We start from the raw sequence: 24,193 nt of genomic DNA on the forward strand, positions 1-24,193 counted from the left end.
TTTACCTTTTAAAATTAAATTAAATATCATGTATTATTTTTATTGTATTATTTATTTATTTATTTTAACATTGTTTAGGATTAATTGCATCACCCTGTAATGCAGTATTAATACATGAAGGCAGTGTTGGGTGTAACTAGTTAGTAAGTAATTAGTTACTGTAATTTAATTAATTTAACTGAAAAAGTAAAGTAAGGGATTAACGTTACTATTTTTTCTTTTTTGTAATTTAAATAGTCACTTTTGATGTAAATAAATGTATAGACTGTATAATAATTATGTATACTGTAATCCAATAGTGGATTTAACATCAAAATTTAAAGTCTAAAAGGTTAAAATTCATGTTTTTTTATGTACCCTTCTCACTTTAAATACCTAGGAAATTTAATAAGAATAATGGTTACACTCTAGTTCCCAATTCTCACTATTAACTGGTTGTTTATTAGCATTAATATTACTGAGATGTTGGCTGTTTATAAGTATACTCAAAAAATGATTCATTCAATTTACTCAATTTAAGGTAAGTGGTTGCAATAAATTTATTTAAGCTACATTTAAACAAAAAAAAAAAGTGAAAAATAAAATAAACTTTTGTTTAAATGTAGCTGAAATAAATTGATTGCAACCACTTACCTTAAATTGAGTAAATTTACTTTAGTATTAGTAGTTGGAGTATATTGAGGCAAAAGGGCAGTTTTTATTTTATAAAATACATAACTTAATCATAAACTCTGTGTAATCATAATAAAACATTAGAAAAATATAGCAACCAACCAACAATAATACATTGTATCATTTAATGTTTTGTTTAAGTTTGAGATTGTTTTGTCATGAATTTTTTTGAGGGGCCACAAAGGGATGGACCCTACACAAAGGGGGGGCGCACTTCAAAAAATTTGAGAACCACTGCCTTATTCGAATGGTATTATATAGGCTTATATCACAGGCCTGTCGAATGTTTTATTCTGATTGGCTGAGAAATGTTCCATGGGTGTTGATTATTTTTCTGTAAACCGCACACCTAACCTTTAAAAAGTCAAAAAAAAAATAGGCATCAGAGCAATGTTTGTGTTAACCATGGTATAAGCGGAATAATTGATGATTGTCCTTTGAATTATGTGAAAATTATGCACACCCGCATTATTTTCTTAAAATTCAACAACCCGTCATCAGTTATTCCTTAAGTAATGTCCTTTCTTTTTAAACTGCCTAGCCCATGAACACTCATTTAAATGTATTACAGATCCTTCAGCCATATTTTAAAAAAAAGAGACACATGCAGCATCCGTAAGATTTTTTTCTTAAATACGTTTATTTGTACATAGTCACATAACACTCAAAATATTGACGACAGACTGAATACAAAGCTACTTTTGAACTGAGGTGCACAATGAAACCAAATAGAAAAATGAGCATGAGGCTTTGTAACTGATGGCTGTTTACAGATGGTTTCGACCGAGTGCGGGCCAAAGATGCCTTACATTTACAAATGATCAAGAAAAATACTAGGGCAACTCTTCTTTATTCCTTTTCATTTTTTTATCTCATGCAAGGAAGGAGGTAAAGAAAAGTATTTGGCCCGCTATATATAATTTCATAATATTGATAAAGAAAATTATTATGACATCATAATTCAATAAGAAAATGAGTACAACGCAACAGCAATACTGAGAGAGAAACGTAACCATTTCAGAATAGCACAGAAATCTCCATTTGACCTTCCGTTAGAAAAAATATTTTATATTTTCCTTCTTCACATCGTAGCAAATAAATTTTCCTTTGAATTCAAATGGTCTTTTTTCTCTCTTTATATTGGCGTAGTAAAGTTCCTATTTGAAGCAAGGGAGTCCTCCCCAAACCATTTAGACATTCACAATCGGTATAAAATTGCCAATGCAAGTGAACCTTCAGTGCTATGTAACATTGACGGCTTTGTTGTTGACACACAAAGACGGTTCAAAGCAATGATATTCAAGTACAACTGAAACTTCCTAAACATTGTCATACAAAAGACTCAGTATTTTATATGCATCTCAGTATTTCTGCTTGCGAGTCATTAAATGATTAAAAAAAAAAACTAATTCGAAAGCTATTGATCACATTAGACGTTTGGGCTATTTAGCGGGTCCAGCCCATGATCTGTAACCTGTACAGACAAGAAGACACAAGTAATCGAACAGAACCATGCATTAAATGGCTTTAGGAGAACTAATGTAAGGCTGCTTCCAATGACTAATTTCTAATGTAGCTGATCTCCGCTTTAGGCCGTAAAGGAGCACATTGTATTATTCTGCTTAAAAACACATGCGGGAGACTTGAGCGTACGTCTGAAGTGAAGGCAAAGATAAAAAGTACAGAAAAGAAATACTGCAAGAACCACCTGCATATACAGTCCGAGACCAAGTGTATCTGGTCACATGTTTACTGCATATAAGAATTGCAACAATGTTTACAAAAAAGCTATCCTCATGTACAGTATAGCAAATTAATGCATATGTGTGAAATACTCAGATCCACACTAGATCTGAAACAGTAAAAAAAACGAATTGCTTCTCATTATGATTTGCATTGTTAGATGTCCATTATTTTAGCAGACTTATAGAAACTATAGATTGTATGCGTAAACCACTGTTTCCTTCAGCTTTTCCAACATGCATAAATTAGGTCTTCATAACAAATGGGGATTAAAAGCACTGACTGACCATTTCAGGTGGTTATGCAGGTATGATCAGGACGCTGTAAGTCACAACACAAAAAAAAAACAAAGAGTGGTGTGGGAAGAAAAGAAATAGTGTTCAAGGGTAACGTGCCAATAGCTATATATCCATTTAAATAGCATGATTGCACCTAAAATTTACATTTTCACAGCTTCGAAGTAATGCAGAAATACAGATGTCCATCAACAGGGGTTTAGATTAGTCACTCGTGACTAATATGGGGAGAATATGGGGATCTGTGCCCAACACATAAGGTAATGCAGATACCTCTGGGTTTAATTTTTTGTGGATATGACCTGTCTGGGACTTTTTCATTTCCATCTGTAGCTCAGTGGTTTAAATTGCAGAAGTCATGAAGGTCACCATGATTCGGAAAGCTGGTAAACTGTCAGACAAGGGGAGTGAATTGGCTCCTACAGCCCCAAGCAAGGCACTTAACCCGACTCAAGAGGGCGCACAAACTAGCTTTCTATCAGTTTCTCCATATCAATATCATATATTCGATTTGTGCAAGACAATAGAGGAACTTTTCCACATCAGACATGTGTCTGATTAAACATCAAAGACCACCCCCACTTTAAAACATTCACTGTACATTGTCCACTGTGTATATGTACACATAAATACGCATGTATGTATATAATGTATATGTAGTTAGTTATACTGTACTGTGGTGGTGTAGTGTCACTGGTAAACTATTTACCATTGTCATCCACTCATTTTACCGTCCAAAACATCCATTTCGTCTATAGAAACTTTCTATATACCGAGTAACAACGTCGCACCACCTGTCATAATGCTTTCTTTTGCACAAACAACGACCACGGACCTGCATCAGTAAAAGTTTCAACATAGACGGAAAATTCAGCTTTAGTGTAGTGGGGAAATTGCTCTGAACGCAAGGGATAAACCAGTTTTTGTTTTTACAAAACTGCATGCAAGGACACATGGACGATATGAATATATTTATTTATACTATGCAAGTGTATTAAGGCTTCATCTGTACTCCATCAAGGAGTATAGAAGGACGATCATTACTAGAAGCACACCGGACGACTTGGAAAACACGGAGAGACGCTACAGATAAGTACTCTGGAGTCAGAAAACCAAATTAAAGGGTTAATATTGAAATAACCCTGTACTGACACAAAGTAAACGCATGTACTTAGTATAGTGTTTCTGCTCAACTGATAAAGCATGGCGATAGCAACGTAGGGTCAAAAGTTTGTTTCCAGTAAAAACTGGGATGCATTAATGCATTATTGTAATACATGGGTGTAGTATGTTATGTGTTTAAAAAACACAACTTTATTATAAAGACAAAAACGGTTCTGAAGAATATGTAGTGCTAAGAACAAAAACGTAGAAATGCATAACAAATCGAAAATGAAAAGTATGAAAAGTTGTTAAGTCCAGTGCAAACGAAAGTATTTAGGCTATCGTGTTAGCTCGCTTGTGCATACGAGGAAGAAATGAGAACAAAACCTAATTATTCATCTATTATAAAAGGCCCGTGCAGTCTAGTGAACTCAAAGGACAGGAGCACAACTCAACATCAGGACAAAATCAGCACCATCGGTCTCTTAATGCTATGCCTCGCACTGCCTTTCAGGGGATTAGCGTTGGTTTCGAAAAGAAAGGCCAGGTAGCAGACCAGAAAGTTTCATACCCTGTTTTTTTTTCTTCTTATGAGTGTTCTCAGAGGTTCCGTGCATATTAAAAGGCATTTGTAGTTTTAAACAGGAAGACATGGACACCCCCGCAAAAGCTCCTGAAGAGTCTCGAACAAGGTTTGTTTTGCCTCAGAACAAAATATAATTTATAATATTAATAATAAGAATTAACTTCAGGAAAAGAGCAGCAAGGGGGGGCAGTGGGATAAAACGACAGACTATAATGTACAATGTCGGGCAAAAGGAAAACCTAAAGACCAGGACAAAAAAAATGTCCTTCAAGGTTGTTTTAGTGCTCTGACGTTCATTTGTACATGAGGTTTGAGTGCCATGATGCCCTATATGGCATAAACGGGGCAGGATGTCCTAAAAAGAAGGTCTCGTTTCTGCCCGTTATCCGAACCAAAGTTCCACCAGTGGGCTGGGATCCGTTTCAGCTCAGTTTTGGGCATGGTGTCGGATGGTATGGAAGATCCAGTCCATCTTAGTGGTCCATCCGCCATGGTGAGCGTCATTCATCTGCTTCATGAAATAGTCCAGGGCCTCCTGCTCGGTTTTGTCCAGTGCCAGGGTCTTCCGGATGTAAGCGATGTCGTCAAAAGACTGCAGCTCTGGCATGCCTGAGCCCAGCATCATGGAGAAAAGGTTTATGAACAGGTTGGCGTGCTGCCTGATAGCTAAATAGGCCTTGTAGCACATCTCCTGAAACCTGTAGGGGGAGATGAAGAGTCACAACATACAATGATACTTTAAAACTTCTTTCTAAGAGAGCTATGGACGAAGCTGTTTACGTGATGTACGTACATTTTGATACTTAGTAGGCTAACATACTCGAATGGACATACTTCAGGATCCAATATGCTTGGAGCTCAAATAAAATGATGTTTTTTATCATTATGCTTACAATGCCAAGATAAGATAATATTTTATTGTGTAAAAAAAAAAAATTATTTAAAATTTGCCCCTCTCTCTCAATGTGCTTCTCTGCATTATGGCAAAATCAAATGGAAAACTAGGTAGAGGGTTGGGGGGCTCAGACTGTCATATATGTACTTAGTGGGGGGCAAGGAAAAAATGTTGGGATCCATTGGTAATATTTTATCAATATTTTATGCTTGCATAATGCTTTTACAATTACATTTCACAACTTAATGTGTACAAACACAGCCACACCAGAGATTAAGACTCAAAAAGACAAACATCCAATCCTCTGAGATACACCGATGGAAAACAAATGCTGCTTTTCTAAAGGCCTCTTTTAAAGCAGAGATCTGTCAAACAGCGGAAGTCTGGAGCAGACGCCGGAAACTTGGCAGGCAGCTTTCTGTCAGAGTATTGTTGAAAGAGGAAGGACTGCTGAGATTGGGGTTCAAGTGGCCCATTTTAAACACATGAAAGCCTCAATTGTTTAACTCAATCACTAATTGCCTTTGATAGTTTGCCACTTACTAAGTAAAGGTCTGAATACACAAGAGATAGGTTTCTTTAAGCTTACATAAAAAAAATTGACAATAAACATATATACACACCTCTCAAACTCTCTGGTTTTAGTGCATTCTTGGGTTCCTTTGCTGATCACGATTAAGAAGTCTTGAGTTAAAACGAAGGGCACACGCTCTCGTTTGTAGCCAAACTTCTTCTTCTTGTGATCCAAAAAGTGACCGAAATCTATATGAAACAGCTACGGAGAAAGAAAAAAAACATTTTGTAAATATAAGGAGCATATTAATTACGACTTTAGCATTAAAGCATAAAATTAAGATCGAGTTCACACCTGCCCGTCGTCCTTCACCATGATGTTGCTATTGTGTCGATCACCAATCCCCAGAATGAAGGTGGCCACACAATAGCCAGCACATGATCGTGTAAACAAGTCGATAGCCAAGTCGTACCTATAGACATAATTTTATTTAACATGATCATTCAGAATTAAACCACACAATGCAAAACACAATCTTTCAGCCACAGCTAGGGATGGGTATCGTTAAGATTTTAATGGTATTACTACTCTTGCAATACTGCTTAACGGTCCGGTACTTTAACGGTATTCTTATCTGTACTTTGGCCGATGTTAACATTTGATCATGAACCTTTGTTCACATGATTAAGTTAATTATGTGTCTGCATTTCATTATTACAAATTAATTTCTGGATATAATGTCTAAATAATATACATATATTTGTTAATGCACCAGCGTGAAAGCTGCAAAAAAATACTTTAAATAGGATATTTATCTGTAGGCTATTTTCGAAGTGCTGTGCATTTAGCCAAATAAATGTTTACATACTGAATTTTCTTTATTTGGGATTTTAAAACAAGTAGAAAATATGTTGAATGCATAACGTCATTTCTCCCAAAAGAAATCAACAGAATTTCAACGTAAGGTAACCAATTAGGGATATTGTACATTTATTTTAAATGAGGTGAACAACGTTGATTCAACATGATGTTAGCATACAGTACATGCCTGACAGGCGCGGTGGGCGCGTGCAGCAGGTGACGCAAATTATTAGGGGTGTCACGATTCTCCAAATCCTCGATTCGATTACATTTTCGATTCTAAGGTCACGATTCGATTCAATTCTCGATTTTTACTTTTTTTTTAAAGACAAAAAATGCTATGCCATTAATATTTATTATTATTGTTGTTATAGTTACACATTAATATACACATTGCGTGCTTTTCCTCGCATGGGTGTTTTTGGGCTTCACTTTACACGAGAGAACTTGTAGATGATTCCTTCTTGCACGCAGATGGACTTACTGCGCACGTCTTGGACAAGCATCTGAAATAAATCCAGCGCGTCAAGCAGCTGCGCTCTCTCTGTCTGACGTGCACGGCACGCGCTCTCGCATCTATCTGAAGTCTAAACATAAACTAAAGTAGTAGTAATCCTTACGTATTTGTTCAGTTTTATGCGTTTCATGCGAGCTGTGGCAAAATATCCCTTTTGTTTGAAATATAATCTGCTGCATCTTGGCGCCTCATTCTCACGCACGTGCAGAGAGCTGCGCTCTGTCAGAAGGCAGATCAGTAGGTAGTAATCCTGTTTATGATATGCATTACAAGTATTAATACATCCCTCGTGTTTAAAATATAAATATCTGAGAGGTTTTCCCCCCTGCTTGGTAAGCCGACCGGACGTGACATGGGGGCGTGGAAGCATCGACGATCCCATTTTTTAATTCGAAGTTCGAGGATGGGACCTAATTTCGATCGACTTCGATTTAAAATCGAAATCGTGACACCCTTACAAATTATGGGTCCTCCGAGGATTAGATCGTCTCATTTCAGTTCTCTTCGCGGACTTCTCAGGCTGCCACCTTGAAAGACTGTGTGCTCACCTTTTAAGGTCGTATGCTTAGAAGGTCGCAGCCCTTGAATTGCGACACAGTTTCTGTCTGCACGTAATGTACTTTAAAAAGATGCTTTGACAGATTGCTTGTGTTTCCGGTCTTACATGCAAAAATCTTGTTGCACTTACCTGTATGACAACGAGCGTTGTCTGCATCAACTCTAGTAAAGTATAACCGCACTTTTGAACGTTTTGCTCTATCTGCCATTGTCAGTCTTGTTATTAAGCGGGAGTTTTCGTGCTGTTATGCGTATGCGTGCGCCGCGCTCGTCGTTGTGTGTGTGTGTGTGTGTGAGTGTGACAGACAGCCTCCGCGGCGCGCATGAGAGATCTCGCAGATCTCACAGACAAACATCTTAATATTATCTCAAATTAGAAATGTTTGGTGAGATAAAATGTGCACGAAAACATTATTATGCAAGAATACATGGTACATTTATTTAAAAAAAATTCTCCAGGACCGAAAGCAGAACCGATAGCGTCAGATCTTACTGATTCTATGGTCTTTCATAATTTAGGCCCGGGGCAAGTTTAATACCGGGTTTCGGTACCCATCCCTAGCCACAGCTCTATTTACCTGATGCTTAACTACACATTTGACAGACATATATTTTAGCACTGTGCTGTGCTCTTTAGGAATTAAACCCATCACATGCTAATGTTCCACCAATTGAGCTACAAGAATTTACTTAAAGGATTAGTCCAAAAAACAAATCCAGATAATTTACTCCCCACCATGTCATCCAAAATGTTGTTGTCTTTCTTTGTTCAGTCGAGAAGAAATTATGTTTTTTGAGGAAAACATTCCTGTATTTTTATCATTTTAATGGACCCCAATACTTTACAGTTTAAAATTGCAGTTTCAAAGGACTCTAAACAATCTTCAACGAGGCATAAGGGTCTTATCTAGCAAAACAATTGTCATTTTTGGCAAGAAAAACAAAATGCACCCTTTAAACCACAACTTCTCGTCTTCCTCCGGTCCTGTGACGCGCCAGCGCAACCTCACGTAATTGCGTAATGCCGTGGGAAAGGTCACATGTTGCATATATGAAACGCACATTTGCGGACCATTTTAAACAATAAACTGACACAAACACTTACCACATACAACAACGTCAGAACGGTCCTCTTTCTTCACACTTGTAAACACTGGGGCGTAGTTTCGCATACGTCATCCGTGACCTCTTCACCTGATAATGTATTACATGAGGTCGCACTGGCGCGTCACAGGACCAGAGGAAGACGAGAAGTTGTTGCCAAAAATGACAATTGTCTTGCTAGATAAGACCCTTATGCCTCGTTTGAGATCGTTTAGAGTCCTTTGAAACTGCAATTTTAAACTGCATTAAAACTGTTAAGTGTTGGGGTCCATTAAAATGAGAAAAATCCTGTAATGTTTTCCTCAAAAAACATAATTTCTTCGGGACAGAACAAAGAAAGACATAAACATTTTGGATGACATGGTAGTGAGTAAATTACCTTGATTTTTTTAAGAAAATGGACAAATCCTTTAACAGCTGGATTAGATAAAGCAAAGCCAGTGATGACGCTAGTAACAGCCAGGATGTCCAAATATGGGCATAAACCACCAAAAAACCCAAATCAAGTTAGTTTGGAATGTCAGTGGATGAGAATCTGGAAAAACAGCTTAGTAAACATTACTCACATCTCGCCCTTGTTCTTGTCTTTTAGCCACTGATGCAGCGTCGAGCTGTTAAACTGCAATGCTCCCTTTAAACCTCCTTTACACTGAATCTGCATGATGGTATGGGAACTCCTCACCACCTCTATAAGACCCACACAGTCTCCAATAGAGAGGCAACCATAGGGAAGCATTCTGCATTACAAATAACATGAGAAAAAAAAATCATTCAGTGGTTCAAAACAGTTCATCATGGAAAACGTTCAAGAAAAACATGATGCCACTTCTCCAAATCAATGTTGATTATATAAAAAGGTATACATTCAAATACAGATGGCTCCAAAGTTAAAAAGACATGAGCCAACGCCCTGAATTGTTAATATTTTTAAGGCCTTTCTCAAGAAAATAATGGTGATGGCTCACAAATTACAGGTTCATAAAATAAATCCTCTTTTGGTTACCAGGCAAGAAGTTTAAGCTCTACGTGACACCATTTCACTTACCTCAGGTCCAGCCCTTGATTTTGCCAAATGTTTTCCATTATCCTAATGATCTGTAATGTCAGCATGTCCTGACGTAGGTCTAAAAGAAAGGAGAAGGTGGAAAAACGTGCGTCAGTTTCGTTCCTCTGTGCAAAATAAGGGCATTCCCAGAAATCATCAGAAATCAGTCTGACCATCTCCGTTCTTGAAAATGATCTCATTGTTCTGGAAGAGTAGTTCGGACATTATGTCAGGGTTTTCCCAGTTCAGCCACAGAGGTCTTTTGGCCGAGGACATGATCCTGCAATCTTCAAGTCTGCCACATGAACAAAAACAAATCATGATTGGAAAAGATGTTATACATTTCACTATGTACCGTCCCTGCTAGGTGAAAATACATTTTTGCAAGTGCGATCGCTGCACGGCGTGAGACTCACCGTAGGTTACCGAGCTGGTGGGCGGGGTTGAGCGGAGAGGTGAAATTTTGGAGGGCATCCATAAAGTCCGGTCTCCTCATTTGCTCTACCAGGAACTTCATTTGCACCTAAAACCAAAATGAATGTCAGTCAGCATGCCAGTGATGATCACAGAGTTTTTTGCAATTCTGGTTGGTGACGTTAATGGAACGGAAATGACACACTTTACCATACGCATCACATTAAAGTGATGTTTAAGGTAACGCCTGAATGGTTTATAAGACGGATGCTCTACCAGACCTAATGTTACAGCTAACAGCTCTAGTTTCGCTTGTAATGGCGTAAGAGCTCTCCAGTCTAACCCCTTACGTATCAGAGTACCTATCTGCTTTTCGGTGAGGTCAAGGTTAAAGGCTAAACTTACCTTTTGGGTTTCATCCTTCTTTTCCTGCTTGAGGATGTCTGTGAGGTTGATCAGCTTCTCCATGGCTTCCACTTGTCTGCTCAGGTGCTTCAGGTACATGCCACACGCCCGACAGTACGACTCCAGCAGCAGACCAAACCGCTGACTCACAGTTTTATTGTGCATCTCCGACCTGAGAAATATGCTTCAAATAAGCTCTCTGCTTGTGGGTCTCATAAAGAGAACCACATAAAAATTTTAGCAACAAACAGTAATTACATCTTAGCAAAATGTGCAAATATAAAAGGTCTAGCTAAACTCTTTTAACCACTGATGGCAAGAGTACACAGCTCTATGTAACTATGCCAAACCCTTAACAAATATTATAGTTGTTCTTAATAAGCACAGTTAATAGTAATAAAAAGTTTATCAGGTGAACAGGTTGCAAGAAAGCAGCACATGTTTTTTTTTTTTTTTACATTGCATGAGAATTTTATAAAAGCAAGGAACCCTTAACTAAGCTCCTGGTGAGACTAAAAGAGCTCTTCCTACAATACAAATGTCATATAAAAAATAAAAAACTAGTACCGCCATACCTCACTGACAAATAACAAACTGTTCATGACAGAAAATTTACAACCCAGTCCATCAAAGTGAAGGATAATTGTAGCTTAACCTCTGTTGACTCAATCATTTCAGGCCTGAAACCATCATAATAAAGGCTGCTGTATAAAATACTCTCACAAAGAGAGAACAGCATGGTTAGGAAAAAAAGGAAACGACTTACTTTAAATGCCAAAAGAAGAAGTGTCCAATCCTCTGGTTGGTAAGAGCTTTTTTCAGCAGAAATCGTACCAGGGGGTTATCAAGATACTGCTCATACTTCAAAACCTTCAAAAGAAAAAAAGTACTTTGCAATCAGCGTGTAAAAATGAGTGGGCATCTATAAAGCATTACTTTCATATAATTAGAGCTGCAACTAGTGATTATTTTTATAATCGATTAATCGGGCAATTGTTTTTTCCGATTAATCGGGTTAAATTTACTTAATTAGATGGTTTTACGCAGTGTTGTAGTACTCGAAACTCGGAATCGGTGTTGGTCTCGAGACCATATTTTAATGGTCTTGTCATGGACTCGTGAGCATTTTGACTCTGTCTCGACTCGTACTTGACTACATTTGGAATCAGACTTATTCTTGAGTACCTTTTAAAACATATATTACTGTTTCATTAAATTGATGTAAGATGGACACGAACAGTGATTGGTAATTTTTTGCGAGCATCAGACTGGCGTGAGGTCAGACGGTCAGACTTGAGGAGGGTTTTGCACTGCCATGACTTTAACCTTATGGCATTGCAATAAAACTCACCCGTCCAGCGAGATTTAAGCATTAGATAAGCCGCTGTTACCCAAAATGATAAGACAGTGGGGATAAGACACAGAGTGGCACTACACATAATTCCAGCAGTAAACCTATTGCAGTAAACAATATTGTAAATTTTAGACTTTTTTTATCTACATACACTGAGGGCCTCTTACGTGGAAGTCGCCATTTTGTGCGGCCATGTTTCCATATAACCCCTTAACGGACAAACTTTTTACTAAGTTGTCTCCGACGATGACACGTTTTTTTGGTGGCACCTACTGTAGCTTCTCTATGCGTTTCAAAAGTGAGGGGTGAGCAGTGGACTGAGCCGTTGGTTTCAATTCGCAACCTCACCACTAGATGCAGTAAAATTTACACACTGCACCTTTAAATAGTAAACATCTTTAAATGTCAAAATATAAAATTAACAAAATAAATTAAGTCTTCAGGGATGTGCTGAGAATTGTGCCACAGATTAATAAACAAATTTTAACTTCAGCTTAAGACCTTGATGAATATAAGGATTTTTTTGTTATTAACAAAATAAATAAGCCATTATGATATGAAAGTGGTGATGGGTTGTTACAGTAATAAAAACCTGGATTTCCCCCTTACTTTAAAACAGATGCTTGTTTTTCATTACTATTTTTATGAAAACCCAACAACAATTAAACAAATACAAAGTCACTTACATTAAAGGAATTTAAATCTTTATTAACCAGGGTTCGTTTGGGTTTTTGCTTCCGTGCTTTTAGCCAAGCTGGTCGTCCTTTTTTGGGGCTGTTTACACTTGGTATTAAGATGTCTTTTGGTTGATTGAATCACAAGTGGACGAGAGAGACACATCACGTTTACACCTGGCATTTAAATTAGTCTCTTTTGTCCACTTTTGACCGCTTCTGTCCTGATTACTTTGTGGAGATGGTCTGTGGAGACTGTGGGCGAGTCTCTCTGCTGTCATTTAAAAGCGAGCAGGAGTAATAACGAGTTTAAATCGCCGCGAACTAATATTATGTCGGGGTCCGCTGCTTGTGTTGTAAGTAAACATGCTGCACAGTGCTTTGTACATGTATATATAGAGCTTTCTCTGATATTTCAGCTCAATTGATGAAATAAGTTCGCCCAACTTTCACACGCCTGCAAAATGAAACTACATGGAGATCAGCCGCTTTAGTTTCATCAATGAAAGGTTAAAAATAGCGCTGTACACCCTGTGTTCGAGCCAGAAGTCAGAAAATATGTAAAGCATTGTGTTAAGTACCTCAGATTAGATAAATAGGCAAAGAGAAGGTGGTCACAGCTTGCATTGAAGGCTATGAATAAAACGTGACTGACTTTGAGCAGGCAGCTCGCGCTGTATGAAAAAACAGCACCTGGCTGATGCGTGTGCATGTTGGTCGACTGTGGGGCGGGAGCATGTGAAGTCACAGACCAACTAATCGATAATTAAATTCGTTGACAACGAATGTCATAAACGATTTTTATCGATTAGTTGTTTGCAGCTCTACATATAATGTTATTAATTTGTGACAAAATAAAATGGTCATGAACAATGAATCCACCTACCTGAACCAGCTGAATGAGGTACTGAGAGAGTTTATCATCAGTCAGATACTTCTCAAGGCACCGGACTGCAAAGTCTCGGATCATTGGATCGGGATAGTTACAGTCGAGTAACTCCATGGCTTGCTCTGGCTTTATCGCTGGCCAGTCTTTAAGAAGGCAAAACATCTGTGCAACTTCATCTCTAGAATTCCACTTCACCGCCAGCAGAATCTTCGGCAGGATTTCTGGTATATTTACACAATACTGCCTACAGTAGAAAAACAAATGCAGTTTAACACATTTAAACGTGCATTTAAACGTGCATTTAAACGGGCACTAGTGGGGGCGGTAGACTACCTGTGCCTCCATAGGAAGTCTTTTTCCTGCTCAGTGATTTCAGAAAGTGGGTCCCTGTTGCTCAGCTGCCGAAGTTGCTCTATGTCTACCTCCGTCATGGCGTGGTCTCGCGCCAGCCTACTGCTCTGTAAATCACATGAACAACTCCATCAGACATAGAATTAACCTTGTCTTTGATGTCAATTTAAATCTAAATTCCCCATATTGGAATGTGATTGGATATTAAATGTGTACAATGATCATGGAAATCCTAGTTGGATGTTTAAAAATTACTGGAATATAAACATTCAGATAGCTAAAAAGTAGAAAGTCACTGCTGAGAAATTGACTAAAGAATGAAGGAGATGTCTCTCGTCCCGTCAGGAAGCGTGTGCCTATAATTAATTAAGTAGGATGTGTGTCTGTGAGCTCACCTGTCCAGACTGACAGTAATTGTATCCCATCTCTCTGGAAATTATCCAGTTAGCGTGATCTTCAATTGTGGTCATGTCAGGGTACTTAACAGGAGAGCTGAAATGGTCAAACTCCAGCTCTAGACATGGGGTTTCCTAAAAAAAAAACACATTTAAGCAAAAACTAGATAAACCTTTGCACAAACGCTCATATATTTCCTCCGCATTGGTACACCTGCTGATTATTCATGTCACTTTAGATTAGACAACACTAAGCAATCTTATTAAAGCCAATTTAAAACAGCTCAGCGCTGAAAGATGTTATGCAAGAGCAAACCTTGTTAGGGTTGGAGCCCGTGACCCCGATGGGATTGAGGAGGTCTTCTAGGCCGTGTGGGACAGGCCACAGGTTCAGTGCCATCTTTCCTGAGACCAGCGTGTGTGTGTAGTCGAACAGGTTGACGTTTCCCCAGGCCAGTGGACAGTGCTCCTATAAAAGGTCAAATATGGGTTTTCTCGATTAAAGATTCATTTCAAAGAAAAACTATAAATAGACTTGAATAAGAGTACGGACGGTATAAGTAAAAGTTTATTAGTAAGGTTAACCAGATAATATTTTAGTCTACACCTGTGGTTCTCTTAGGGGAGGCCAAAGTTCACAGGGGGGTGCAAAATCCAATATGCTTTGAGTTCAAATAAAGATGCATAAAATGTTGCACTACTATTTTTATTTTTAAAAATTTAGCTTCGTTTTTTTTTTTAAATCATATGCTTACAATGCCAAGATAAACTAGTTAAATAGTCTCTAGTATTAAACTAGTAAATACTTCAATACTTATCATTGTAATTGCAAAATGAAAAGAAAGATAGATGTAGAGGGTTAGGGATAGGGCTGTGACCATTGTCATAATCACCGTACAACCTCGGTGGTGAAGTGTGACAAGTAGTGGTGTGCACATCACAAAAAATGAAAAATATAAATTACAGTCTCGCGCTATTTGCAAGAGGAGGCAACAGATATAGCAATGACCTGGTGCTTGGGACAGAACAATGAGGCAGGATCTCTCTTGGTCAATCAAGGTTGTGAAAATAATCAATTTGCACTACCAGTACACCATCAGAATATGTTTTTAGCACGGCTGGAAACATTATAACTTGAACCAAGTGTTGATTTACGGATGAAGTGCTACAGCATGCACATAGGCGCCAATCCTGTGGGTGCTCCGTGGCTGGGCTCGATCACCCACTGAAATGGCCAAGCACATGTGCTCATCTGCTTCACATTTTGCGTCTAAAACCACACGGAAAACGTGAACGTGCCGCTATCCTTTGGGCGCTCCGTTGCTAAGCAACCTTACCATTGCTTGACATAGTAACGAGCACCCACTGGCGGAATAAGAAACCGGAGCCTGTAAACACGCATGCTTGTTAAGAAACAAAAATCTGATCCTTGTTTACATTTTTATATTTTAAAATATATGTATGCATTATTTATATATATATATAAGCCTATAAGCATCAATTTGTGCACATACATTATTTTACACACCGCGGTGATAAAATACTGCCACGGTCACAGCCCTATTGGGGGGGACTTCTAGACCATCATATATGTACTTGGGGAGCAGGGGTCAATGATAAAAGGTTGAGAACAAATGGTCTACACTACACATTCAGTCAATCCACCGCCTTTATGATTTTGGAAATATGTAGTTTGTTTTTTCAATGTAGTTGCTCTACGTGTAGTGATTACCTCTTTTGCTCCCTTCCTTCCTTTCACAGAACAGATGGAGAGACAGAGCCGAGCTGCCCGAGGAATATCAGGAATGTACATATCATAGGTCAGCCACTCGTTCCACCTGGAAATGTGACATGAGGATGGGAGTGAATGCTACAAAAATATTCATTTCTAATGTGTAATTTCAAAGAATTAAGGTCTTTCTCTTTTCAGCAAAAGAAATAAAAAAACTGTGACATTTGAAGTCACTGTAACAAATTTGCTAACTTAAAATTAGCCCACATGCATGTGGATGTTACTACGGTGTGGGCATGGGCCGGTTACCAGTTTTAAGGTATACTGAGGCATTAAAGAGTCAAGGTTTCAAAACCACTAACATTTTCTGTGATATCGTTTACAAGGTTTGAGCTGTCTTTACACAAAATTAAATAAATCATTAAAGGGGGCATATCATGAAAACATGACTTTTTCTATGTTTAAGTGCTGTACTTCGGTTCCCAGTGCTTATATCAACCTAGAACATGTGAAAAATAACAACCCAGTAACTTTTGGTAGACCACTCTCTGCAAGCATATGAAAAAATAGGTAATTGAAATTTGGCTCCCCATGTGATGTCAAAAGGGGATAATACTGCAAATTTTGCTCACACCTACAAAATGGCAATTTTAACATGCTATAATAAATTATCTATATGGTATTTTGAGCTAGAACTTCACATACATACTCTGGAGACACCAAAGATTTATTTTTCATCTTCAAAAAATCATGTGAAATGTCCCTTCTAAATAATGTAATTGATTAGATGTTTACATTTATTTTATTTTTTACATTTGTTTAAAAAAATATATTATACTATAATTATAACTACAATTTAAAGGCTTTATATTTACCTGGTATACATGTTGAATGTTGCTTAAAAATAAAATGTATTGTTGTGTCCACTTGAAAAAATGTTGTTTGTATACGCAGACATTTGAAAATAACACATTTTACTTTTGAAATAGCAATACCCCAACACCGTGAAACGTCCATAAGGTTATCATACCGCTAAAATCTCATACTGACCCATGTCTAATACAGAGAAGAGAATGATTTTGTGGACACATTTCATTCATAAAGAACCAATCTGTATTCATACATTACCTCGGGTTAGAACATGGGACACGTTGCGTGTTTACGTTATCGCATAGCTGTTCTCCTCCATGGTAGATCCCTGTCCGCACATAAATCTGAAATAAAGAATAATAATCTGTAAGCAAGAAATTGCGAGAAAGGTCAAGCAATTATAAAAAAACAAAAAATTCTTGCATATACAAATAGTTTTCCATCTTTCACAATAAATGTGAAACTACTCATGTATTGCTCTACAACAAAATGACTAATGTTTTAAGTAAGCACCTTGTCAATATCCCGAATGTTCACATTGACGTATGTGGCGCAGAGGATGCGTATCCTCAGAGTGCTGTTGATGGTCCAGAGGGATTTGGTTGAAGCTTCTCCGTTCATGTAAGGCGTTGCGGTGGAGATGCGCCGGGCGTATGAGGGCATGAGGAGGGTGTAGTTGTCCATGGGCAGCTGGGTGTAAAGACTGTCCTTGGACATTAGCATGAGATTTGGCATTCGACCCAGCATAATGCAACTGCGCACATACTGAAAGAAAGAGAAAAATAGAGGCCGATTTCAGAAATAAAGTCCCACAATCAGCACATCTCACAAGGCTTTTCAGTCATCCATAATGTGCACTGCTATTTTTAGACGATTCTGGCAGTGATGTTTGTTGTGAAGATTTCAAATCCAGCTGAGATATGAAGACTACTCATTTGCATTCTGTGTACCGTCTGGTTTTAGGATAATAAAAGCCTGGTATACAAAAACATGACCGGTGATACAGAACAGATCATTTTGGTGTCAGATGGTTTACGGATCAATGCTCAGTATAAAAATAAAAATCTCCTTTCAGGACACACAAAACTTGAAAATAAGGCTATTATATAAGCATTGCAGGTTATTTATGAAAGCACACTAGATTGTGTGTTTGGTAACTTCAGTTCTAGGAATACAAATACCTTGTACTGGCTGATGGGGTACTTCTCCAGAAGGTACTCATCGCACCCGCAGACTTTGAGGATGTACTTGCCCTGATATTCCTGCACGCACATCTTCAGCTGCTCGGCCGACAACAGCATGCTTCTCGTTTTCTTCCTGATGGCTTCGGCGATCACCTGCTCGGGTACGCAGTCGTGATTGATCTTGAGCGTGTACTTTTGCTTGTCGTTGTTGGGAGAGACGATCACCCAGATAACCACAATGATTTGACCTGTCACACAAAACACATTTTTTAAGGTTTAAGAGCTAACAGAAATGACACTATTCGATTTGACTCCTTCAGGCATCAAGCATGTGAGATCAAACAATTCATCCTGCATGGCAACAGAGTGCATTAAAGTAAAAGACTACAGATTAAACAGCCGCCGATAAAGTTGTCAAAGGGAATTAATGTAATGGACTTGTTGTGCGTATGTTCCTCTGGGCAGGATCATATGCTTCGTGACTACAACTTATAACACAGGCCTATTGACATGCAAAAGAAACAAAATTCAAGAATGACTCCACATTAAGAAGATTATGACTAACTTCGGGCTATACAACATTAAGGAAGAGTCTGGGTTATTTTCAGCTTAACATCTGTGGCATTCCTTCGATAACCACAGGCAATAATGTTGACTTGTTCTGCGGGTTCGCAGGCAGTACTACAATTTAACAAAATATGCATACATCAAATTTTGTTAGCTGTGATACAATATGCACACTACTTTGTGCAAATAAAGACCTACCTTTGTCTAATTTGCTATATATGTGCTTTGGAAGCTCTGGTGAAGACTCCACGTTGGGAGGATAAACGTATAGTGCCCGACTTTGTGCTCCATTCGCATCTCGCAGTTCGACTGAATCTTTGCAGACGTTGAGAATATTTCTCCTGAAGTCTTGGACTTCGGGATCCTTCACTAGATCAAACTCGCAAACCGGCATACCGATGGCAAAACCTGAAAAACATGAAATCATCTTAGAAGAGATTGCTCAAATAGTTTACAACTATTTAAGTTTGATGTGTGAATCCCTACCAATTTCTCGATTGAGGATTTTTTCCTCTCTGTTCCCTACAGGTTCGATGACCTTCAGGAACGGCTGGAACAGCCGGAGGTCACAAAGTCTCTTTGTCTCATCGTAAAACTCCTCACGCTCCGCCTCTTGCGTTACACTGACGAAAATATAGGAGGTCTCCTCCTGCAGCAGGTGATGGAGGGGATACTTCCTAGCCTCCTTAAAAAGTTCATGCTTGATAGTGATAAGGGTGGCCTCTCGGAGGCACTCTAGTGTTAGGATCATGCCATTGGGAAGCAGACAGTCCACCTGAATTCTGGGGGGCATCAAATGGATGCCCCATAGTTCTCCTGAGGAGGGTCTTGGAGGCATGATTTGTCGTCCTCACGGTTTTCAATTCAGAAAAATGTGCAAACCTCTTCTTCTCCTGAGAGGAAACAGGATAAATAAAGTGGGTTTTGGCTATATCATGTGGTGTTTTTCAGTATCAGTAAAATCAAGAGATAATACTAAATGTTAAGACACTGCATTGTAAACCACTCCTCTGCTCAGTGGATAAACAATCTGTCCAATAACAAACAAGTTAGGTCTTGAAAGGCAATGCGATGATAAACAGGAACACAGAAAGAAAACACCAAAAAATAAACCTATTTAGGTGATGTTACTTATAAGTTGCGTAAAGCAGATTTTTTTATGTGATTGTTGCAGGCAAAAATCCTTGATCTTGCGACACGTTTTCTTTAAAAATGCCATGTAATATGCGGGATATTTATGCAATTTGATGCTATGAAATTGCGGGAACTTGCCAAAATTGCGTGAACATGCAAAAACTGTTTGCAGCTTCATTAGTCCCTTTCACACATACAGTCTTTACTGGTAATTTACTGGTAAATTGCAGTTAACATGTCATGTGTGAACAGAACCTTTCCGGTAAATCAGTGCTCCCAATTTACCAGTAAGACTGGTTGTAAGATTAACGGTAATTTGCCGGTAAGCGCTGTGTGTGAACGAAAAATATAGCATTACCGGCATTTAGATGACGTCAGACCGCGCTGACAGATCGGGCGGGCCAATCAGAAAGTTTTTTATACAGGTGACGCGGTTTCCCCCAGACTACGGACGTTTCCACACACATGTTGCTTAAAAGTCGAGCACACCTGAAGTTAACATCCACATTTCTTCACCAAAGTTGTTTAAAACAGCTTACCATCTAATTGCCAAATTGCCGACGTCCTTAGCACACCATCTGTGAAGCCTAATGTGCAAATGCGCAGGTTCCGTTTGACGCCGCCTAACGCAATGTTGTTTGGTCACGAGCAACTTCGCGACCGCTTGCCACAGATGTGAAAACAACAAATACGGACCGTGGATATTAAGTCATAACCCGCCGTTTACAAATACGACACGGACAGAGCTCGCCGGCCGCGCGCCACAGGTAACTTCCGCTTTCTCTCCGAGTTTACCGGTATTTTGATACTGATGTGTGAATGATGTCTTACTGGTAAAAAGACGGAACGTCACTGCATGTGTGAACAGCACATTTTTGTATTTACTGGTAAATTCATTCTGGTAAACTCATGGTAATTTACCAGAATTACTGTGTGAAAGAGGCTATTGATGTACTCGTCACATAATTACGTCACTTCCTAATATTCCCATAACAACAGGGGACATGGCTGCACATGTGTGTAGTAAACGCAACATTTTTCAACTTTCTGCTAAAGTATATATGACTTTTTGATATGAAAATGCATTATGAAATCATGCAAGCCCCGCATATTTTGCGAGCATAAATCTGCAATTTATGCACAAAAGTGCGGCATAGTTAAAAAATGCGACCCTCGCATAAATATGTGGACAGTGGCTGATTATTCATTGAATCATAAGATCACATAATCGTGTTTTTCTGGAGGGACTGGTAAAGGTGAACAACTTAATAACAGACATTCATTATTAATATTTCTATCTTGCTAAGGGAACATTTACACGACAACAGCGTTTTGGGGTCCTAAAACGTAAACTTTGTTTGTCGTGTAAACTACGTTACCGCAAATCTGTGATAATGATGACATCATGCTCATGCTCATCAAAACAACAATGGCGGCCTACACGACAACAAAGTATACGAAATTTGGGCATTTTTTAATCCAGGGTAAGAGGGTAATAAACGTATCTCATCATCTGTCTATACGTCTCAAACTTTTGCCGTCTTGCTTTTGCTGTATTTATCGCTCTGCAAAGAATGCATGTGTGCGCAATGTGTAGTGTTGCTTTACAAAGTAACATCACCATCTACTGGCCTGGCATGAATACAGCATTTTAATCGTACTTGCAGATCTGTGTAATGCAGATCTTGTGACCGCGATGTCACGTGCATGTCAAATTTTAACAAGAAAACAATTCTCGTTTTTACTACATTGTTGCCATGTAAACATAGCCTTGAACTGACTTCTTCACGTTACTAAACCACGAGGCCAATAGGGTCATTTACACTGACGTGTTGATAGCAAAACACGCTGTCATACAGCAGCTTACAGGAAACTACCAAAGTACTACCAAACATCTGAGTCACTCTGCAATGACAAGAATGTATCACTCTGTGAGAGAGGCGAGTTATTTCCACTTATCATACAGCCAAAAACATTTGGCACTTCATGCTGAAGTGGATGACTTGTTTTTCCCAGCTAACATCACTGAACAACTGCCCGACCAACATCCTGGATCTCTTAGGTCAATAAAAGCAATGCACTCATATAGGACATACGACATCTATCAATCATCACGGTGCAATTATTATTGGGCCATTTCAATAAAACAGCAGGTCTTTTGTTAACGCTGATAACGTTTAGATATGGCTCTTCTAGTTTAATCATGTAAAACACCATGCAAATGTTTATTACGGAAGTTTGCAAACCATAGCAATGTCGGTTCGTATCACTCCACCCTTGCAAGCTTCAAAACATCACCCATGCTACATTTCCACATTACATTGTTTCACATCAGCCTAGAAAATTCTGTACGGACACATATTTGCACAACATCTTGTGTGCATTCAATACATATTTACATAAGCACACATATCACCATAAAGCTTACCTAGAATTGATGTTAGGGCCCCTTGTAAATGTCCATCATAATTCAGACCTTGATCTGAGCTGCTTGTTTTGAAACGTCTCTTTATGCTGTAACATTAGCAAGAAGCATATTCAGTGTCATCCAAACAACACATCAAATGCGATCTATGCCAACAATATCAACAAAAACAAACTTCTACAGCACTGTGTAAAGTGAAAAAAAGTTGTTGTTCATGGGAAGATAATAAGATTAAGTGGTTTGTCATCGTTGCATATGACTTGACTGAGCCATAAGATGCACAATGAAAGTTTGTTTGTGAATAAATGTCATGTTTTGAAACAGTACACATTCAATTATACCTGTGTTTATTAGTTTTAACCACAGACAAATCAAACCACACTGTTGTTATCATGACAGAGCACTAATATGGATAATCTGACTATAACACGGTATAATACTACACTGCCAATCAACGTTAACTTACAAGGTAATATTTTGTAATAAAACACTTAAGTGTTTCAGTTCATGAAAATACAAATATGCAGTATACATATTTGTAAAGCAGACACGTTTGGGGTTTTTAATATCTATGAAATTAATTAGCCCGCTAGCCTTCAAACTAGCCTTCAAAGCTAATTTCAACGAAATGTTCATAACGTCAACTGCCGTGTTTAAATATGATAAAATAAAAGATAATCTTAGCTGTGGGAAAAACAAATGAACACAGACATGTTATATGGATACCTTTAGCCGCCTAGCTGCTAGGCTAGCTATTCTGCTAAAACTCGATAACTTTCAAATAATATGCCGTATTACCCCGCCAATTATGCTTTTGTGGTTAACAGTCGACGACCACACACACCCCCAGCGCAGTGTTTTAGAAAAAGAAAATAAAAATATTATAAATATATAAATAAGTGTTGATAAGTACCGCTGGGTTGTCTTGGCAATGCCGTTGTTGGTGTTCACTCGCTCGTTCACAGCTGTAAATCCAGTCCGAGGCTTGCAGGCCGTCAGCCGCCACGCTCTGACACGCACCGCCTCTCCATCACAACAGCGGCGGCGGCTGATCGCGAGCAGTGTTTTCCTCTCGCTTTACAAAGAATCATTCAAAACCGAAAGAGACTAAACAAATACATGCTGTCCAATATCCGGCGAACTGGATAAAAAGCGTTAGAAAGACTGTCACGGTTAAATAAAGAAAAATCCTGTAAATACATAAGCAGTAAAGTGGCCGGATAGGTTATGAGAGAGAGGGAGGGTGGGTGACTGCAAGAAAAGAGAGAGAGAGAGAGAGAGAGAGTGAGAGACGGAGAGAAAGGCTAATAAACCCATTGAACTCTATTTTTCGATTGATCATCCCACACTATGACACGAGACAAGCAGATGTTCACACATTCAAAATAAATAATGAAAAACACAGTTAAATATTATGTTCCTTGTGAATTGGTATTATTATTATCCTATAAATTCTTACATATGATAGGTCTGTAGATCATCCCACCAATGCAGAAAATATATTTAATATTCAACAAATCATATTTAATTTTTGGCATGGTACATATTTGATAAAGAAATTGCACTGTTGAATGCTAGTGAGTATAGGTAGCATAACATTTGGGTTGTATTTGTGTTTGTTAAAATATAAAACCTTATATATCCCCTGTGTTATTCGTAGCATTCCCACAAACAAGTTCTTGTTTTATGACTAATTTCTCCAATGATAATTATTTTTCTCGTTCTTATGTCAACCGTTTTACTGTTTCGTTTTCGTTTTAGCCCATTCTTGTAGGCCCTTAGTAATAAAAAACATTTTTAATGTCAGACTTTACGCCAACGAAAACCATTATAAAGTGTGACAAATGTATTTTTACACTTTATTTACTGCATTAACTGTTATTACTATAAAATGCATAAAACGT

General features: G+C 38.3%; 1 protein-coding gene across 1 annotated transcript; it reads right to left on the reverse strand.

Moving 5' to 3' along the window:
- Positions 1-1,288: 1,288 nt before the first annotated feature.
- pik3ca (phosphatidylinositol-4,5-bisphosphate 3-kinase, catalytic subunit alpha) lies at positions 1,289-23,555 on the reverse strand. The gene is made up of 21 exons (XM_065240996.2): positions 23,203-23,555; positions 22,293-22,378; positions 19,217-19,623; positions 18,929-19,138; positions 18,161-18,411; positions 17,493-17,744; positions 17,238-17,323; positions 16,110-16,215; positions 14,694-14,846; positions 14,378-14,512; positions 13,965-14,089; positions 13,629-13,875; positions 11,481-11,584; positions 10,715-10,886; positions 10,312-10,418; positions 10,069-10,190; positions 9,896-9,974; positions 9,417-9,587; positions 6,165-6,282; positions 5,920-6,071; positions 1,289-5,099 (listed from the first exon to the last, which is right to left on the reverse strand). The coding sequence occupies exons 3-21, from the start codon at positions 19,566-19,568 to the stop codon at positions 4,829-4,831; spliced, it is 3,213 nt and encodes a 1,070-aa protein (XP_065097068.1). The 5' UTR covers positions 19,569-19,623; positions 22,293-22,378; positions 23,203-23,555; the 3' UTR covers positions 1,289-4,828.
- Positions 23,556-24,193: the final 638 nt, after the last annotated feature.

This window comes from Paramisgurnus dabryanus, chromosome 14 (assembly GCF_030506205.2).
Source record: "Paramisgurnus dabryanus chromosome 14, PD_genome_1.1, whole genome shotgun sequence".
Lineage (NCBI taxonomy): Eukaryota > Metazoa > Chordata > Actinopteri > Cypriniformes > Cobitidae > Paramisgurnus > Paramisgurnus dabryanus.